This window comes from Amphibalanus amphitrite, unplaced genomic scaffold, assembly GCF_019059575.1.
Source record: "Amphibalanus amphitrite isolate SeventyFive unplaced genomic scaffold, NRLGWU_Aamphi_draft 000027F_arrow, whole genome shotgun sequence".
Taxonomy (NCBI): Eukaryota; Metazoa; Arthropoda; class Thecostraca; order Balanomorpha; family Balanidae; genus Amphibalanus; species Amphibalanus amphitrite.
The window spans coordinates 483,136-504,108 of NW_024881523.1; the positions used below are offsets into that span (position 1 = coordinate 483,136).

General features: G+C 48.3%; 1 protein-coding gene across 1 annotated transcript in view; it reads left to right on the forward strand.

Moving 5' to 3' along the window:
• LOC122364161 overlaps positions 1-20,973 on the forward strand; it is a 50,765-nt gene that overhangs the window by 19,941 nt on the left and 9,851 nt on the right. Inside the window, exons 2-3 of the mRNA XM_043334305.1 lie at positions 15,745-16,077; positions 20,192-20,314. Coding sequence (XP_043190240.1) covers positions 16,050-16,077; positions 20,192-20,314 — 151 coding nt within the window. The 5' untranslated portion in view covers positions 15,745-16,049. The remainder of the gene's footprint in view (positions 1-15,744; positions 16,078-20,191; positions 20,315-20,973) is intronic.

Here is a 20,973-nt window from a genome sequence, read left to right on the forward strand (position 1 = left end):
TTTTGTGTTGATACGTCCAGCGGTTTAAAAGATATTGCAGAGAAACCGGCGGGGGCTTTGTATTTCAGACATTTCCATCATAATTTGAACAAGTTATGCGAGGGGATATTCTAGGTAGCAAACCATCTTCTTTCTTTCTTTTTTGCTCTGTAGCTCTGTAGCTTTGCTCCTGCGGCTCTGTAGCTCCTCTATTGGTGGTCCAGAATTATGCGTCAGTTTTTCGAAAATTGTTTGAAATAGGCGAAATTTGACATTTGATGACCTCTGCTGACCTGACTTTTGACCTGACCTTAACATGCCAGTGGTATTTCCTTGCTTATTTTTGCTGCTCTTCCAGGAGCCAAGTTAGACGGGGGCCTACAAACGCCTCCCCCCCCCCCAGCACAAGACGGAAAACTCAGACCACCAGCACGGCGAGGGTTACCCTAGGGTTTCCTAGGGTTAACCCTCGCTCTAGGAAACCCTAGGGTTTCCTAGGGCTTCCTAGGGTTTCGGCGAGGGTTTCCTAGCTTGGCCACTTCGAAAGTTATTCGAGAAAAAAATCTCTTCATATCAAGCGCCGCCATTTTGAGTTTTTTGACCTCTGTGACGTCATCTTTGACCTGACCTGAAAATGACCTTTGTAAAAATTGTAGACCCTGCCCGTGCGCACCCCATACCGTTTACCACTTGTCACTATCTTGCTTCGTTTTCGAGATTTCAGGGGGCGGTCATCCGCCCCCCCTCGTCGGTTCTAAGTTGGCGCAGACCCCCGTCGATGCGCGGTTTAAGCTGCGAATGGATGCTTGGTGAGAATGCATTTATCACAATTTAGCCATAATGGTGTTAGTCCGGCCTACGAAATAAATATGAAACACTTTTGTCACTCAGTCCGGCCTACGAAATAAACATGAAACACTTCTGTCACTTTGTCACTAAGGAATTCAAGCAATGTCGATGGTAATAGCAAATAAAGCAATCGAGTTTCCATCCATAGCCAATGGGAAAATACCGTAGGTAGATTATTTACTTACGCATTAACTTAAGTATGTCAACCTGAATACCAACTGGCGTAGGTTTTACTTAAGTTTTTGACCAGAATACCAAACTTACTTACGCTGTTCGACCTGAATACCAAATGGCGTAAGTAGATGGCTTCGGCGCAAATAATACTTAAGTATGTCAACCTGAATACAAATTTTGTACTTACGCAAAAATATGTACTTACGCCGTCGACCTGAATACGGGCCCAGGCATTTGCCGACCCATTGCTCATCGACCCCTTTCTTACCTCGATAGCATAACATAAGCACAAAAATAACCAAACCTCATGCCGAAAATAAAAACAAACAACTAACAAACAACAAACCAGTAAAAATAAACATAAAAAACCCGAAAGGAAAAACATCCTCGTCAATCAATATAACAACGATATAAAACCGAACTTATACTCCCCTTGATGTCTTCCAGTTTCCACTGAACACGACCGCAGTAAACGCAAAACATTTCAGAGCGAGAACACTGCTGACTTGCGTCAGACCGGGCGGCTTAGAACAGAGTGACCGCGCAAATGCACTCAAACCCCGCGCGGCGCGCCGTCACCGTCACGTGACACGAGTCGCTCCACCAATCAGAGGAGGCCGCCGCCTTAGCGGCCTTGCCGCCCGGGGGCGCAGGCGGCCGCCCGCCTGCCGCCGAACGCTGCTCGCCGAGGCCGGCCCGGCTCCGGGGCCGCCCCAGAGAAGACGCTCGTAGTGTCGCGGAAAAACCGGTTATATCTTGTCATATATAACCGGGCGTATTTTGTGCCTGCAAAGGCTTAAGTTATCTGTGGTGTGTTCGGAGTTAGGCTATATGGCCGTTTTGCTGTATGTTTATGTGGAGATTGAATATAACTGTGACCCTGTGCTTGTTTGTATACTTACTACAGTCAAACAGGGAACCAGCACATTCACATAGCATACTCACATAGCACCTAACTCATGGCTTTGTCCTGCAGGATTTGTACTTGTTCATGTCTCAAGCATTAATAAAGCACTAAAGTAGCTTAGTTAGGTATCATTTCCCACATTTTTCTGAGCATCTAACATGACATACAGCAGTGCAGAGCAGCTTCAGAGAATGCACATCACACTTTAAATGCACAGACTCGCACCAGCCACCCAATGAGCCAGTTCCTCAGTTGACTGTTTCCCTGGATGCAGCTTGGCAAGGTGAGCTAACTGTTGGCAAGTTGAAGGTTAGCAGGTAATATTGAGTTATGGTGAGTCCTACCTACAACTGGGTGCACTGCTGTACTGCTATGCAGGTCTTGGCGGTTGCAAATATGTGTGATGATTGATGTTAGGTCAGCTGTTAGGCTAGTCAGGTATGCGCACTGCTCAGGTCACATTTTTATGGACACTTTGCAAATTAAAACCTAACCTAAGCTAACCCAACTAAACCTACGCAACTACTGACTATAGGAATCAAGCACCTACCTACTTGTGCTTACATCTCATAATACCATGTCAAAGTAAAGTTCCTTGGAGGAAGATTACCCTCAGTACTTTTTATCCCAGCCTTGTGAAGAAAACTAATACTTCTAAGTTCTGAGTCACTTCTGGCCATCCACAGAAAGAAGCACCGTGAGCTTTGCCATTGTATATTGGACCAACAGTCACTATCACAAATGACTATGAACACACACAATCACATCGTTGCATGGATTGTCACCTTGACAATTTTACTAAAATCCTTTTTTCAAACAATACATTAATGATTAACATCAAAATCAACATAACATGGATTTAGTGATCCAAGCTTTCTCCTCCAGTAGCAACGGAATGATCACATGTTTCATTTGCCACACTGAGTACCTGATGCACATTACCAACTGCATAGCATCTAACTTCTAAGCATAGTTAAGCTGCCCGAGTCCATCCATTCTAGATTTTTCACTTGATAGTTAGCACTAATCTATCTTGCTGTTGTAAGTTATCATTCAATATTCATACCAATACATCAATATGCGCTCATCAGTCAACATTTTCTAGCATGATACTCAATACTGCTCAGCGTGCTCTTCAGTATTGATCCAAGATCTCATGCAATATTATAGCTTGTTTTCGGCCAATAAGCTCTTTTAATTTTACTTTTTCTTGCTGATATGTGAGCCCGATCAACTTGCGTTTATCAACCAAAATTTCATAACTTCAAGTTGAAGTTCAACTTGATATTGATATTGATATTGCTCAGGACTCCGGCAGGACCTCTGTCAGCCTCCTGGATACATGGAATTGTTTTCAGTCAACATGTTTCTTAAATATGATATAAGTCGATCTTAAGGGATTCAAAACATCCAACAAAACGACGTACAAGAGTACGGAAACCACTAGATAAACTTGAAAGGGCCTTGGAACAGAGCCAAGTGGTGCTCCATTTGTTTGTTTACAATGATTGTAGTGGTGATGTATTTTTAGGACTCTGACGGTCGGCTTATAAAAAAATGAAACGTTTTTACAAAAGTTGTAGGGCAAGTAATATTTATCTGAAAGAACTAAAATATTCAAAAGCCAAACACTATGAAATACATGAATCAGAGCGAAAAATTAACCCAATAATCCAGCCTAATTACCGGCTCCTAAAACTGCTACAAAATCAGCACTTTTCCCCGCAACTCGTTGTCCAGACGTAAATATGCGAGACCGCAGCCTTCTGTGACAGCTGCGCCGGTATCGTCACCTGTCCTACCTAATGTAACTGTGCCCTACCCTGCTGTATACCGTCCTGCATCGCAGCCTTCCTTGCCTGCTGAGAGATCGAGTCCTGCCCTGCCTGCTGAGAACGTTATCCCTAGGTATGTCTAAAGGGAGAGAAACAGGCTACAGGGTCATACTATATAAGATTGGGTCACAGGTCCACACTCTTGATGAGCCCCTTGAGATAACGACCTTAGTGTAACTCTTACTTGCGCCATGCAAAAAAAAATGTGCAAGATCAAAATGGACGGAATTTTCAGCATAAAAAAACGCATTTTTAGTTCAAAGAAACATTCGAGCATATTATGATACATCAAACCCCGGTAGTGCTGTGAATTGCCGAGGTTCTTCGGCACCAATTAACTCGATCCATAATGGTCACGAGGCGGGGAATCACGCCCGCCAAGTTTGGCATCATTTGCATTAGCGAGAGCATTGTTGGTCGCTGGGTCTATTCCCAACGACGGCTAGAGGCCGGTTAGGCGGTTCAGCATCCGCTATATCAGCCCCCGAAGGGGTGGGTTGTGGTCTGTGGCAGACGTCGCCTGCAGTGCTAGATGAAAGTGAGTGCAGACCGGACGTCTTATGGGGAGTGCAAGCTTACTGCACTCGTGGAGTGGGCCGGCCGCCTTTGGCAGACATGCCAGCGCTTAACTTGCGAGTCGCCTTTCTAATTTCGCTGCATGAATATTTTATGGGCGTCAGATCAGCTGCAGGGGTGCAGCAGCGGCTGACCTGTCATCCCCTGCACCCGTGTACCCGGTATGGCCCCGTCACCACTTACTATGCGTATTTTGTCAAGGCCAGACCGAGAGTGAGAGTCCTCTCTATTTGGGGCGGGCAGTTCAAATTTCACAATACGGTTGTCGGAATAATACGAATGTATTGACACGAAATACAATCGGATTAGCGTTCATTTATGTCGCTTTTGTTGACAACATGCTACAATGCTGGAAAAATTGTAGGTCGACTAGATTTTCAGGCCCTTTCTATGCTCCATGCTCTAATCGATTGATGTGTGAAAATTCAGCTTGGACATCTTGTTTCCCCCAAAATGCTCCAGCCTGATGAAAAAAAAACGTTAAAGCTAACCACGCATCTATTTTAGAAGTAAGACGAACGAAAGTGGGAAACGAAAGTGGTGTATCAAAAAGTTGTTATGTCGGGAACCTAGCCACTGGCCAGCCCCAAAGGTCACGTCTCAGCATTGTTTGTTTGCCCATTTACGTGAAAGAATGTGAACGTGCAACGTCTGAAGATAACTATGCTGCGTACAATGGAGACCGACCAATCCACGGTGACCTCTGGCCCGTTGAGGCGGTCGCTCTCATGTTATGACATTGTAAATGAGTATCGTTATGGTATCCCTGACCAATAAACATTGGGTAGTTGGGGCTTTATCAGCGGCTCTGATCAGTCCCTCTGTGGACCGTGTTTGGTTATGGGGGTTACCTGGCCGCGCTGCGCGGTCGGACGGACCAGTCTCTCTGGCCATCCCATGAGCAGCTGCTGACACTGGGCCGAGAAACCCGGCGGGTCTTCGGGGTCAGGGCTGCGAGCCACCCACAAAAACTGGACGGCCAAAGCAGAACAGTGGTCTCCGCAGCGAGCAAAAACGGCCCACTGTGGTGACGTCACATGGTTCTGCTGCGTGCCGCCATGCGTGTGTGCTATGTGTATGCCGTGTGTGCTGTGTGTGCCGCCGTGTGTGCTGTGTGTGCCGTGTGTACCTGTGCATCATATGTGTCGTGTGTATCATAATTGTGCCTCATGTGCCTCCTGTGTACCGCGTTCGCCAGCCGCTGCGTGTGCCGCCCGTGCCTCCATGGGACCGGACAGCGTACGGCACTGAGCAGGGAGCAGTGTGACGCAACTGATAGCCCAACAGTCAGTCCATCCATTCGTCTGTCAAACAGATAGTCTGTCTTTTCCATCATCCGTTTGTCTGTCAAACAGATAGTCTTTTCCATCATCCGTTCGTCTGTCCGACAGATAGTCTTTTCCATCATCCATTCGTCTGTCAAACATATAGTCTTTTCCATCATCCATTCGTGTGTCAAACGGTGGCTGTGTCGGTCGATTCATCTGTTCAATCGTCTATCTACTCGTATGTGTCAGTAACACCAGTCAGTTTTATTATGTTTAGAGGTAAGCTCTATGGAGCAATAACGAGCATGGATCAATTATCGATAAACGAAGCATTCATTTTAGCTGCTGTGCCTACATTTTTTTTTCCTAAATAGTCCGTCACCCATGAACAGATGACCAGGAGTGCCCCCACCGCAGTCCCAGCGACTCACAGAACCTTACGTTAACACCAGACAAAACATAAGAGTATGTACTAGTCGCGGCACTCCCTGCTAAGAAGGTGAAATAAACAAAAGGCAAAATTACTATCTAGCATGCAAAAGAGAGAAGTAGTCACGCCAAATCCAGCAAATGACTGTCCGCTATACCGATACTACCAGTACCCCATAGTATGATAAAGCACCATGCAGAACAGAATCGGATGCAGGAAGAAGGCAGGGAGAGGAGCATGCAGTTTAACATGCAAACATACAAGACCATACTCAGTTCATGCAAACAAACACGCAACACCCACACCCACACCCACTCACAGACACTCTCATACTCATGCTGGGCAGAGGCAAGGGCTGGTCAGGTTCGTGCATAGTCAGTCTGCCGTCATCCGGTGCTCATCCACTAAGCAGAGCTTGTTGTGGAATGGGCACCAGAAGACGGCATGTTGCGGGTGAGATTGGTAACATCACGGTACATAGAGAACTGTAACATACAATCTAGGTTAAGTACAGGTCTAAGGCAGTGATAATAAGATCTTGATCGAACGTTGTAGGATAGTAAACTTTTATATGTAGAGACAAATAATATCAATGACAATTATAGGGGTGCATGCAGGAAGTAATGCTTTGTAAACTTTTTCAAATTGTCTTTGGACAATTCACAGGCAGAATCAAGAGTAAAATCAGGAGCAATTATAGCATTCCAGATTCTTGGCCCAATCCACTTACTTACACGAGTCCGGTAAAGTTTTTCAGTGAAAGGTTCAATAAAGTGATTTCTGCTTCTGGTTGTTATGCTGGGCGAATTTATAAAGATGAAGAGATCTTCAAATTTCTCAGGTAAATTACACAAGAGTTTCTTGTGCATGAACACAAGCAGCTGTTGTTTCGCTATGGCGTCTACCTTTAAAATTTTTAGGTTTTTAAAGAGATGTTCTGTGTGAGCCAACCGATGTTGTTGTGCAACGATGCGCACAGCTCTTTTTTGCAGGAGTTCGATCTTCCTCAAGTAGGTAGGAAAAGTGAATCCCCATACGAGGCAACAGTAATTGAGATAGGGCAGGATGAGTGTATTGTATAGAAGTTTCAGTGAATTAGTGTCAAGGAAAAATTTGGACCTATTTAGCATGCCAATGTTACGACTGATGATGGAACTCAAGTGATTTATATGATAACTCCAATTTAGGTGAGGGTCAATAATCACACCAAGATATTTTACTTTTTCTTCAGCAGGAATATCATCATTGTTCAAAGTAACATTTATTTTGGCATTGGTATGTGATTTGCTATAAAGTTGATAAACGGATTTCTTTGTATTTAATGAGAGTTTGTTTGCTTTCAACCACTCACATAAGGTGGGAAGTTGTGCGTCAAGGTCATTTTGTAGGTTTGCAGTATTTGTATTATCAAATATCACAACTGTGTCATCAGCAAACAGAAGAAATTTGGCGTTATTACAGACATTTGGCAAATCATTAATATAAAGTAAAAACAAAAGCGGTCCAAGTACCGAGCCTTGAGGAACTCCCATTTCGATTGGCATAAATTCTGAACTTACTCCATCGTACTATACTTGTTGCTGCCGACCAGTGAGATAAGAATGTATAAGTTTTAAAGCAACATCTTGGATACCATACAGTTTTAATTTAGCTATTAGTATGTCGGGATCAACAGTATCAAACGCTTTTTTGAAGTCTAAATAGATGGCTATTGCAATTTTCCCTTGTTCAAATACATTGGTTATGTGCTCTTGTAAAAGCAACAAAGGCATATAAGTGGCCAGCCCTTTTTGAAACCCAAACTGACTGCTGTTGAGGATTTTGTTTTGTGTAAGAAAGTGCATAATCCTTTTGTGTAAGATTTTTTCCAGCAACATTAGCCGTTTTCACGACGGGCTATCCGGCGAGTGCGCCTAATTTGACCAAATCTGCACCTAATCTCTTTTGCAGCAAATATCCTTTATTTTATGAATTTATTTCAGTGTTTTAATCGATGATATTCTCTGATAATATGACACAGCAGGCATATACGCAATTAGTGTAACCCTAGCTGATATCTACTAAGAGACACACTGAACCTAATTTGATCAAATCTGCACCTAATCTGCACCAAATGTGCACCAAATGTGTACCAGATGGCCGTCGTGAAAACGGCTATTGACGACTGATAGTTATAAAGTATAAAAAGACGTGTAGTTATAAAGTATTGATGTCTTTATAACTACACGCAGATCAACGGAGCCTTATAGTTATGACTCAGTCAACTCAGTCTTATTGGGCATTGAACTTGAATTTTAGCAGCCCTAGCTGCTGTCGTTGCTGTGGCCCGGACTATTACAATCTTCAGATAAGTACTTATGTAGTTGACTTCAAACCAGATAGCTTTAAGACGCGTCAACCATTCCCTCTGATAATATCCCTTGGCCGGTGTTTCCATGTGCTCGCGGCTTATGACCACCCAAGATATTTTCCGTTACCGCCAGTTTCCATGGTATGGGAGCTGGGAATCCGTCCCGCTGTTACACGGTTGACTGTGTGAGCCATAGCTTGCAGAATCTGGATTTCTAAAATGACGCGTCACTTTGCTCTGCTGTCGGTGTCTCTGTCATAGTTCGTCGCAGCTCGGATGCCATCGGTAGTGTTCTGCTCAGTAAGGCGCTGCTGTGTGTGTGTCTAGGTCGCGGTACCATCTGCTGTGGTCAGCTGCGCGTCTGTATCTACTTTCACCGGTAGTATTGTGTGTATACCATCCGGTGAGGAATTCTCGCATAGACTGGTCGTACTAATGAGCGTGTGACACTCTACCAATGGCCATATGGCTGTGGTCTGTCGTTCATTCATAGAATAGTTTATGCGAGAAACAGCTGGTCAGTACAGCATGATCCAGGTTGTGGTTATTTCTTTCTAGCTCTTCCAATCGTTTAAGTCTTTATAGGTCAGCGGTATGATATTCGCGTAGCAGCCACGTCTGTCTGAAAACTGATCCATTTTTATGGTACTAAAAAAATCAAACATTATGTGAATTTTTACTGACAAATCGTGCTATCAATGTGATTATGCCATTAACTACGCCATAGGCGGCGGAACGGGGAGGGCACCGGGGCACCGTGTCCCCTTTGATTTTGGCATTTTAACATTAGCCCTATGGGCGTTGCATGGAAAGAATGGGACCAAAAATCGGCAGTGCCCCCCCCCCCCCCCTTAAGTGAGGGTGTGTCGCCGCTACTGAACAACGCATACGCATTTAACATTTACTCAGCAAGTATAGCGCTCTAAAAATATGTTCGAAACGACACGCCTAGGTTTTTGTTGAATATCTAAAAACAATTGTGCACAGTGCTCCTGTTTTCAGTAAACTTTGACTCATATCTATCCCTTATTGACCTCTAAGGCCAGGTTACCAGGTCACCTTAATTAGAATAACCGCCACACATCAACGAGCATTAGTCATTTCAAATGCTCATAAACGTTCCATGACAACTTTTTATCAAGCTTCAATGTGAAAAACTGCTGCTAATGACAAAGTGAAGCCACATAACTCCGATGGCATAACCTTTGACATTTGACGGGACTGAAGTGGCTTTGAGATGATATTTAACAAGTTTACCGGCAATGCAAATGAACTTCGTCGCATATTGTCAATGTTGAGAGAGACAAGCAGGACATTTTAAATCGTCTTCCTATTAGCTTTTTTCTAATTTGGTGATGAATGCGCGTGCACGATACGAGTTTATTAGACGTGAAGTCTGAATGACTCAAACTGCTTAAGCCAAACGAATTGGAATGTCCATCAAAGTTTGTGACAGATGGCAGTTCAAATTACTTGTCGGTAGCGAATGGTCACAGAATGGTCGAACTGGTCATGTTCACTGTTCGCTGCACTGGCATGAGCCGTGGGCACTTTGTCCAGTGCCCATGTCAACTCAGGTGTCCGAAGAACGGGCTGTCGACATAAGACTACCAAGGCGAACAACTTTTTAGAGACCGATGTGCCCGTTAGTTGCGTTTGAGCTATAAGGTCAAGATCACGCTATAGTTGGTAATCGTCACCTTATAGGCTAGGCATTGTTTCTGTCTGTTTATCGCAGAAGAATGAGTGGTAATGTGGTTGAATCATATAGAACAAAGCTTTGAGTTAGAGAAACAGCTAAAAGAAAAAAGAACTACAGAAATAAAAAGCACGATGATGCAGCCAGGGCAGTAAGTGAAGTTAAAAATTACAGGGTAACATATTTATAGAGGACAGAGCGAGGCTGAGTCAGTTGAAGGCGTCGCGTGGCCAGCCCGGCGCCGTCGCCTCTCGGAGACTGCAGTGCGTAGTTGGGCCCGAACACCGGGCGGCGCCGCGTCCCCTGCCAGCTCGCAATTTATTTTTTAGGTTCAAACTGTCCTCCAGGTTTCATCTTTTAAAGCGCATCTTTTCAAAATTATCTCATCTCACCTTGGTGCTTCCAGGTAGCTGCCATCTTTCGCAATATGCACAGATATGACTCAATCAAAGGATAAAGAACTAAACTTCTGACATTAGGAACGCATTTGAATAATGAGTTTTGTCGATGGAGAGCGACGCGACCTACTAGTTGGCATTCGTCATTGTATTAGAATCACCAAATGAACCATTGCAGTATATGTTAAAATAACTCTTAGGAGTAATTACCCGTAAAAGGTGAGATTCTTAATGATTTGAACTAGGTAAAATCCTTCCTAAAGGCAGTGAACTACCTATAAATCCCTTGTAATAGCTGCCTGTTCCGTTGGAGGCGTGCCGTGCCGAATCTGAGAGTCTCAGAGCCGCCCGTCCGGAACAGATTGGGCCGGGCCAGTCACGGGCCACCGGGGCCAGTCGAGCGGCACAAGCAGGTCACCAGGGTCACGTACCAACACTGCAGCCCCAGATCTGCCTCCATCGCTGTAGGATTGGATCTCCACGGGGTCTCGACGGTGCAAGAGTGTATCATTGTATCTCATGAGCTTTGTCGGTCAGGAGAACTCTGTGATTTGAGGCTATCGTATGGACGTGCGCGCGATAACAAATCCGTTCTCTGAACACTTACTTAGACAGTTGAGGGTGTGCTGAAACAAAGCACATCATCCCTCTCATGTCATAAGCTGCATGATCTAAACTGACATGTCACTCCACTGTGTAATATGAATGTTTGGCTGCCCGTTACGGATTATTGTTAGCAGTCGCCTGTTGATGCGAACATCAGCCAGTCAGCCGCGTGGGACAGACTAGTCTGAGAAGCAACAAGGCGGGGTACGACTAGGAACGGACCGCTGCTGACCACCGGCGCAGCGTGCAGGAGCGGAGTGACACTGCGCTGCGCAGAGACTGTGAAATCGGGGACAGGCCGCCCGGTGACCGCAGCTGCACGCCCACCATCGCGCAACACTCGCACTACCAGATCGAGAGCCCGGATGGACGGTGTATATTTGTATATTTATCTTTTTGGCTGGACGGAGAGTCGCCTGCTCAGGTCAGATAAAAAATGTAGATTCGTTCTTGCAGGACTGATGTGTCATAACTCACGCTCACTTTCATCGGCGTGATGCTTTCGTAGCGGATGGACAAGACCCCTGGGAGGAATGCTGGTCAGCTAAGGCGCGATGAGCTCCGGCAAGAAATGAGAGGTGATGACATTCACATTGCCTATATATGTATAAATACCGTGTCACCTCCCCGCTTCTCAACAATATGAGAACCGTCAAATGCATCGTTACCAGCAAATGTGTCATACCAGCCAAACGTTTTCTACGTCGAAGAGAATCACCGAGGTCCGGCGATTGATGAGACTCATGAGTGTCCGCTGTTCGGAACCGGATCCTGAGTATCCACTACGTCCGTTAACCACGCCCCTGGCTGAGAAAACACGTCAGGAATTTGCCCTAATTTGTGTGATAGGCAGCTGTGTCGTCGTCCCAGTTCGGCTCGGCTCGGCCGGCTGTGTCAGTGTGCCAGTCGTCGGCCGACGCTCAGCTGCCGCGCGCGCTCCACTGGCCACCGATGGCCACCGTCCGAGCGGCACCGACGACGTCGACCGCGCCGGCTCACCGGTCGCCGCTGCCGGATCCGTAACTTTCTCCCGGGCGGAGATCACCTCACTGACCGGCCGGGGCAGACGACTCCGGTTCAGGGCCGGCGCCGCATGACCCGGCGCCGATCAGGGCCGGACCGTCACTCGGCGGTCCCTGCCGCTAATCTCTCCCAGCCAGCCGACGTTACAGTCGGTAACCGTCCCGGCAGGCGCGGCACTGGTCCTGCCGTGGCGACACCCCGGCACCTGTATGGGGGCCGCGGTTCCGGTGGAGGGCCGACCGCGGCGGGTTTCGCAAGGCCGTCGGCGGGGGATGACGCGGCAGGTGCGGGAGGTCGGAGTGGCGGGACTCGGCAACCGACCTTCCGGCGGCAGGGAAACGGACACCGCGGCTTTGTGGGGTGACATCAAACCGCTCCAGGTGGCCGGGAGGACGGACAAGTTCTGAGCGGTCACTCGAACAAGGCATGAGGTCTTTCGCTTTCATATCGCTTGGAATGGCAGGAATGTACCGGTTGGCACTTGGTTCACAAGATGTGACGACTATCCTATAATCAACCAATCAACGCGTCTGGTAACCCATTTACCAGACTGGTAACGGAAGTCCGCCAGCAAGCTAGTCTGTGGTCGCTCCGACAGGCCCTCAGGTGGCCGGTTTGGGTTTCAAGCTAGTTGGGTTTTCTGTTTTCAATTGGTGGCTGTCGCTCCCACGATTCATTATTATGGCCTGCTTCAGCTGCGTCTGCGATAAAGACTGTCTTTTTCACATTTTTATGGGTCAGTTTCGCTGTCGAAGCTACAACCACTATCTTTTACATCCGGTTTGAGCCCGGTATAACGTTAGGTAATGATCGAACCCAAGATCGAACCCTGTGTGATAAATGTGCACCTGCACGTCGCATGCAAGGCTATCGGAATGCAGCTCGCAGCGCTATTGGAATGCACAGAGGTGCGTTTCACAATTCACACCATCTTCCGCGGCGCTTCTGCAGAGTATCGGCGCGTGGTGTCCCTTCCGCGCCCCGCCGGAGGGCGCCGTGTCGGAAATCCTGTTCGCCCGTGCCGTGTGGGCTCCACGCGCCGCATACCTGCCCCCGGTGCCGGACGGAGACGCACGTGACCCCATTCTGGGCGTCAGCCGCGGCGGCCGCCCACGGAGGACGGCCAGCCACCTCCAGTCTCGGCAAATAGCCACTAACTCACTCGCCTGTAATTCCAATGCCGAAATTCTCCCGGGCTGGTGAAATTTCATGAGCACTCCGCCCAGTAAACACGCACTTGGTCTAGATGCGCGTGCTGAGAGAGGGCCAGTGTGTCGATAGGGAGAGGGAAGGGAAGGGCCGCCGCGGCCGGCACCGTTGTTAGATCCGCCGGCAGTGTTGCGTACTCGTGCCATGGTGCCGTAACGTGACGGTGCCGCGTGACGGACTGTGACGCCTTGGCGCCGCGGCAGGCACAGCTCGTGTTACATAAAATGCACGGCGCCGCCCGGCTGGCTAGGTCACGTGGCACGGTAGTTAGGGCGCCGGATTAGCAAGTCACGTGTTACAGTACACGAAGCACCCAGCATACAACTGACAGCCACGCCCATGTGTTACATCGTACACCGTACGGCCTACGGATATCATTTCTTTTACGCCACCTATTCGGCCATCAATGTCACGTGTTCCACTTTACGCCTTACTGGTCAAGTCACGTGCTACGTCGCACCCGACTGACTGATCTGGATGACCTGTTTTGATTCCAAAGATAATGTACCACGATGGCGCAGCTCTCCTATTGACCAATGACCATGAACTCCGATATGTGGAGGATGGGTAATCGGCATTGGAATTACCTAATACTTCCAATCTACTTCTTTCGAGTTCATCCGTTCCCTTTATGACCTGGGCATGGTGACGAGCTGCTTCAAATCCACTTACTCTCAACATTTCTGCCAAGTAACCCGCCTCTCCTGCCTGTACAGGAGCTGTGACGCAACTTCCTTCCAACGGGCTTGCCTCGCCCGCGCATATGCCTCGTGACGCGGATTGCAGTCGGGAAGGTGGAATGAAACTGGCGCACTGAGCCGCAGTGGATTAATTGTGCATACCAGCTCTCGGGGGAACTTTCACTGAGGATCGACCGGATAACTCGTGACCGTGTGACCGCAGCTTGGCTTAGAGTCATGATGGCTAGGCACGTATGACTGGTATCCGGATGGAATGGGCCGTGCGCGGTGACGTCTGCATTATACAAATTAGAGACTATCGCATTTCTGGCATTTGGGTGTAGATGTTTACATGTTTTTTTTTCTTAATTGATGTTACATTAAGCTGAATGCTCCGTTAAGATTACCTGTAGCTCTGCGTTCTTTGGTGGAGTTTTTAATTGAGTTTCGTAACACTATGGGTCGGACAGCACGTTCATCATTATTCATCGCTTGTTTTCGACGTGTTTTGTTTTTAACAACCCATTTTCACAATTATCAGCCAAAGCCCCGGTTCACACATTCTCACATTGTCACGCACAAACAACATAAAGATGCCGACTTTTGACTGAAAATGAATAGTTGGGTAGAAAGGAACTTTCTCCTTTCATTTACAAAGCAAACCAGGCGTATGCGCTGATCTCCGACCCCTAGTCGTGTGAAGGTCGACAGGTGGTACGAGAGACAACCTGTATGTACGAGAGACAGCACAGCACCTGGGCCGTTGTCATAAGAGCTGTTTTGGCCGCCCTTGATCACGAAACGCGCGTTGGGAGCGACAATATGAATTCGAAAGCCCGATATTGATGAATGTTTATTTTTTCTACATAGAAAATAATGTGAAAATATCAGACTGATTATAATATCGATACTAAAACCTTCAAAAGTACGAAAAACAAAAAGTATTTCATCGGTAGGAACCCCAAAGAAAACTAAAGTCGTGCAGAGAAACCAATCCTGAAAGATTGTATCGTGCAACACACTGTTTTACGTTGGGTGTCCGCTACCCGACTCGCTGACCCCTGCCCGCCGATAGCTGCAGCTCTCGGTGAAAGCCAACGCTGCCGAAAGCCACCCCCGCATCCCGGCTCCTGACACTCGGTCGCCCATCTGAGCACGCAATCTTGTTTTTATTTTCGTCCCGAAGTGTAGGCCACCGCCGAACGTTGCACGTCTCACGCGGCAGCCGTCTTTTCGATCGTTTTTCTTGCGACAAGTTGCGTGCCTGGCTATCGGTGCCCGGTAGCTCTCCAGCGAGTCTGACCTGTCAGCCTCGGGTGCTTTAGATATCGCCCGTCGCCCTGCAGTAAATCGGTTACCAGGCTCGCCGTCTCCCCGGCTCTTCTCACTCGCCCTCTCCCCGCCCCGCTCGCCCTCTCCCAAACTCGCGCTCTCCCTACTCGCCCTCTCCCAAACTCGCCCTCTTTTCACTAAACGGAACGCGCCGTTTTCGATCGTTACGAGCTGAGGCGAAGGTGCTGATGGTACGGCGCGCGTCTGTCAGTCATTTGGGGAAGGGCGGCGAATCTGTCGCGTAACGGGACCGCTGAATGGACGGCCACTGCAGACCGTTTTAGCGCTCCGGTCACGTGTCTCGCCACCAATCGTCCCATCAGAAGGTGACAGACGACGCGCCGTCTGGGGTGGGTCTTAACAGTGCCATCGGTGAGAGGACGCGAGTTGTGGTGTGTGTGTAACACAGTGCGCCATTCTCTGCCGCAGACTCGGTGATGTGTCACACGGCACCGGCTCGTCGGTCTGCCGTCGCCGACCGATCCGGGTGAACAGCGCGGCTCCACCGACCCGGCCGTCTGCCCGGCACTGCCAGTGCTGCTGTCGTCTGTAATCTGCCGTCTGCCCGGCACTGTTACTACCGCTGCCGCTGCCACTGCCACTGCTCGGCTCCGACTCTGCCGCTGCTGTTATCACTGCCATTGCCGGCTACCCGGCAATACAGCTGCTGAAGTCTACCGCCTGCCGTCTGCCGTCTGTAAACTACCGTCTACGGTCTGCCCGCTGCTGCCACAATGTCGAGAGCTGGGTGTATAATGACAGGTAAGAGCCCACACGACAATAGTCCAATCCTGTGCAGTGATTACGGAGCGAGCGAAGCGAGCGTAGTCTTTCCTTAGATTAACGGAAATTTCTGAGTATGAGCGGCCGGCCGGCCGGCCGGCCGTGCGGACGCTTTTGCGAGGCTTATATCTCAGCAACCACTTGACCGATTTACACGGAGTAATTTTTGTAGGGTAGCTTCATTCCTTCTACCAAGTATTGGACTATTCCCGATGCATTTGGGTGACCCCTTATGCACGTGCCACGTGCAAAACGAAGAGGTGTCAGTTTTGTAATTGTTGCAATATCTCGGTAATTACTTGGCCGATTGCGCTGAAAGTTGGCATGTAGGTAGGCACCCACTAGGCACTGCATATCCATGTGCCAGAGTTGGGGTGCTGCTGCACGTGCGCACGTGCAGGGGTCGTTTCCAGATCTCGAGTACGGCTCGACCGATTGCGCTCAAATTTGGTACACGGTTAGGGACCAGTTAGTAGGGTGCCGTGCACAAGTCAGTTGGGACCCATTTTGCACGTGCGCACGTGCAGGGTGCCGCTCCCAGATCTCGAGAACGGCTGGGCCGATTGTGCTCAAATTTGGCACATCGCTAGAAACCGGTCAGTAGGGTGCCGTGCACAAGTCAGTTGGAGGTACCCCCTCGAAATTTCGCACGTGCAAGACTCACCCCCTCGCTCGCTCCGTTAGTCGCCCCAAAAGGCGCTATACTGGTATGCATAATGTATATGTTTGTAGGTACTTGAACGATCAATTCTGCTTCTCTTTCTATCTCAGCTTATCGTAATTCGTAACCATCTTATCTCGCTTTCCGTATCTCAGTTTCTGTATCCGTATCTCTAAGTGGCAAGTTATACGTAGGTAAGGTCCACTGCACATGATGAATAAGTTTGTTTTTGAGCCGTTTGTAATGTCAGTCGCCACAAAGATTACCATGCCTGGTCATTCGACGTCAATTTTGATGTCCATTTTTCAAATCTAATTTATTGAGCCTAAAACAACAATTTTGATCGCAACTTTTGGCTTATGAAGATGCGGAACTCTAATTAATTTCCATGTAGGTATCGTGAGAGGCGAGAACTTAAAGACGTTAACCGTCGCCCGCACATGGGGGGGGGGATGGTTGCCACCCCCGCCCCCCCCCAGGTAGTCTTTCTGCTCTGCACTCAACATTTTTAGAGCTAGAAGGCTGATTTTTCGTATAGCTGCTCCTCTATCCTTTCTTGATGTCCACTGAAAATTTCAAGTTTCTGTGATTTTTGGTTTCGGAGATATGACCTTGTTTTTTCAGGTCATGTCATGACCCAAATGGCCAATTATCAACATCTTTCACTTGCCATGGGCCATTGTGAGCTTTTGACACCCTGATTTCGGCCTTTTTTGCCAGTCTTACCTCCCACCTATCATGGAACATGTTGTTCGACGATGTACAGGGGTCAAGGTCAGGGTCAAGGTCAACCTAGGTCATCTAAGATAATTGCGTTTTAGGCAAGCTGAATTTACTTTTTGTGAAGTTTTTTGACTGCATTTTTGGTAAAAGCTTCTCAGATCATGATTTCATGTAATATGGACCCAAAAACAATCGGTGCACACATCAGTATACACACAGACACACACAGACATACAAACACATATAATTGACCTTGACCTAACTTGACCTGAAATGACCTCAGCAGCAAAATTCTGGTCGGGTAGTGTGACAAAGAGGTTCTAGCTGGCTTGGCACCAGAAAACAGCATCGTCATCGGTATTTGATAAGCAGCGCACTTGATGTCCAACGGTGACCCAAAACAGCAATATTTTTTAGTTTGACCTGACCTGGAAGGTCAATGACTGACCTGAGAAGGTAAAACTGGGTATCATTGGATTCGTCTCTTCCCAAAGAATCTTTTTGGTCTTTACTGCTAAGCTCTATCTCCAACAGGAACGAAATGGCGCGGGGGGTGGCAACCCCCCCCCCCCATGTGCGTTCTAGGATGGGAAAATAGCATGTGCGGGCGAGGGTTAAGACGTAAAGAAATTGTAAAGACGTCCAACTGTAGTGGGGCATCCAGTGCGAAAATGCTCAAAACGTGGCTTATTGTAATCTCCCGAGTCCAGTACAACCAAGGAAGCGGTTTCAATAATGTAGCACGGCCGGACGTCCGGCTCGATTATATTGGAAAGTGGTGGGTGGTGCCCGAAACCGGGTTAGAACCGGCGTCACACGTGTGCTTACACTGGATGGAGCACCCTCAGCGTCACAGTTTGGTGCGGCTCCTGCAGCAGATTATTACGTAACCACCCACCTCATTTTCTTAGTTGAATTTCATTAACGCATGCTTATACAATTTTTAATTGACATGTAGGTCATTATTGCCCAGTAATTATTGTCATTAATTGTGGCTGCGTAATACCGGATGAGCAGTAATTCATTCATCCCTTCACTGAGTGTTACAAAGATGAATGATGAAGTGAAGCAATGCCTCGAGAACGTCTATTTGGAGCTCAGTCAACGTTATCAATCCAGGTGACATAAGCCGAGCAACTTAAGCTATGCCGTTTTTTTATTATCCGCGGTATAACCATCATGCCTGTTTGACGGAATTCTCCTTCTGTTTGGCTGTTGTCTTTAGCCGTTTGCTTGACCCGTTGAGCAGTCCGTTTAGTCCCGTTTAGCCGTCTGTGGTGCCCAGTTGGTCGCCCGTTTTGTCCACTTGACCGTTTGCTCGTGTATCGCTCATTAAAACGGAGCTGCTGCCTGTCACCGTTTTGCGGCCTCATCAATTCATCATCATTAGGCCGTTCAGTAACAGGCTGGTCATAGAAGGTATTCAGACGTTACGCGACTTTAGCTAATCCGTTGGCCTTCCCTCGAAGGCAGCGGACGCGTCACTTAGCTACTATGTTTTCGTCCGGCCACCCAGGGCCTGGATTAGGCCTTCACCACCACGGACAATGACCGCCCGTCGCCGGACCCACCCGGGTGGCTCACCAATCACCACAACATCACGGGGAGAGGTTCCGTCATCCCGGAGAGTCGGCGCCAGTCAGGTTCGAAGGCGCTTCGGCCTTGTCCCGAGACGACTGATCACACTCCGATATGCCCCTGCGATGGCCCCGCACTGCGCGTCAACATATTTAGCGGTGAAAGGGAAAGCTCTGCGGATTAGAAACGCACTGGTGGAAGGACTGGACTCTTAGGCTTCCAGAAGGGCAGGTGGGATTCCAGCAGCGGGCTGGCGCTGGAAGAGGGGGAGAGTGAGGAAGGGAGGTGAATGGGCTGGAGCAGTTGGCGCCTTGTCAAGGACAAATCGCGACAGGTGCCCTCGCCGGGGGCGGAAGATGGACCGTGGACTGGCTGGTAATGGAAGGGCGACGAACGAGGGACAGTGACCTCCAGGGTTGCTGACTGATAGACGGGCTTCTCCAGGGTAGTAGGATAGTGCATTTTCGTACACAATCAACCGTACTGTCTGTGGGTTTGTACTTTTTTTAATTGATTGCCTAGCATTGTATGTATACCCGAAACCGTGCCAGTCGAGATGTCGAAACAGAACAACGGCTTGAAAATTGATGAATGAAAAAAGGTCAGGCAAGCGTCTGGGGGAAAATATTCGCCATTTTAAAAATGTCCAGTTACTCTCCTACGCGTGTTTGTACCGAACGATCATATGACAGTTCCCACGGAACGTGGCACATTGCCCTAGAACTGAGAGCTCTCTCTATATGAACGTGCCATTCGCATGACTTGGAGGCTCAGCCATGCTCAGCTATCCAACTGCCAACGTGCCATTCGCAGTTCACCACTCGGAGTTAACATTTTGTTGTTAATCTACTCTGTCCCGATGAAAATCAGTTGTGACGTCTCAATGCACCGTCTCAGCTTAATCGCATAACCAAGTTATTGAAACTTTTAATACGTAAAATGAAGATGCCGTATTTTTGTGTGTGTGTAGTAGCGCGGAACCCTTATATATCGTTTTTGTGCTGTTTCCATGGCTAGTGTTCTGTTCTTATTTTAGCATGAAGCATATTCGTAGCTGAAAGTAGACGGCGAGTTGCTGAGAGGGTATTATGGCCCTCCATCTATAACGTTGGTTTCCCGTTTGTCCCTCAGCCGGCAGCTGTCTGATGAGGCCACTCGTGGTGCTGGTGATGGTGGCGCTGGTGGTCCAGAACCCCGGCGTCTCCGCCAAACTGCGGGGTCTCAGTCTGCGTCAGGGCGCGCTTCACCTGCCGCGTGAGTAACCGCCGTCACTGACCGTGAATATCACTACAGGAGTCGGATTATATCTGCAGCCACTGTCCGTGAATAATTCCACCATTGTCTTCAGTAAAAATGTTATTTTTGTTGATTAACAGGGGCGTCCAAGAATGCCAACTTCACCTTCCGTGAATATTTAGACACCTCCACTTCACTTCCATGAATATCCAGTTTTGACACCCACGAATATTTATCAGCAGACGTGTGATTATCCACTACATTGTCCGAAAATATCCACTCCTGTCGTCTGTCTCTCCTGTCGCCGTCCTGGGGTCTCTGATGAACTCATTCACCGGTATCTCCCGGGCTTTCTTTGGTATCCTTTTCAGTTTACCCACATCTGTTGATCGAGAAGTATCACAGACATCCAACACCTGTCTATTGTTGAAAGCCCAGCGGCGACGGGGCTCGTTCAGCAGGTGCGACTGCGGGCGGCGACGCGTGCTGCTCCTGCCAGGGTCCATTCAGACCGGCGGTCCCACACACACACGCGCGCCACTGGTTTGTTTGTTTTGTTTGTTTTGTTGGGTTAGGCCCTTTCGGTCGACAAGACCATTGCAGAGCCGGAAGGATGATAGGAATTAGGGGGAGACATTGGTCTGGGCAGGCACCCTAGTGAGTCGCCGGGGCTGAGC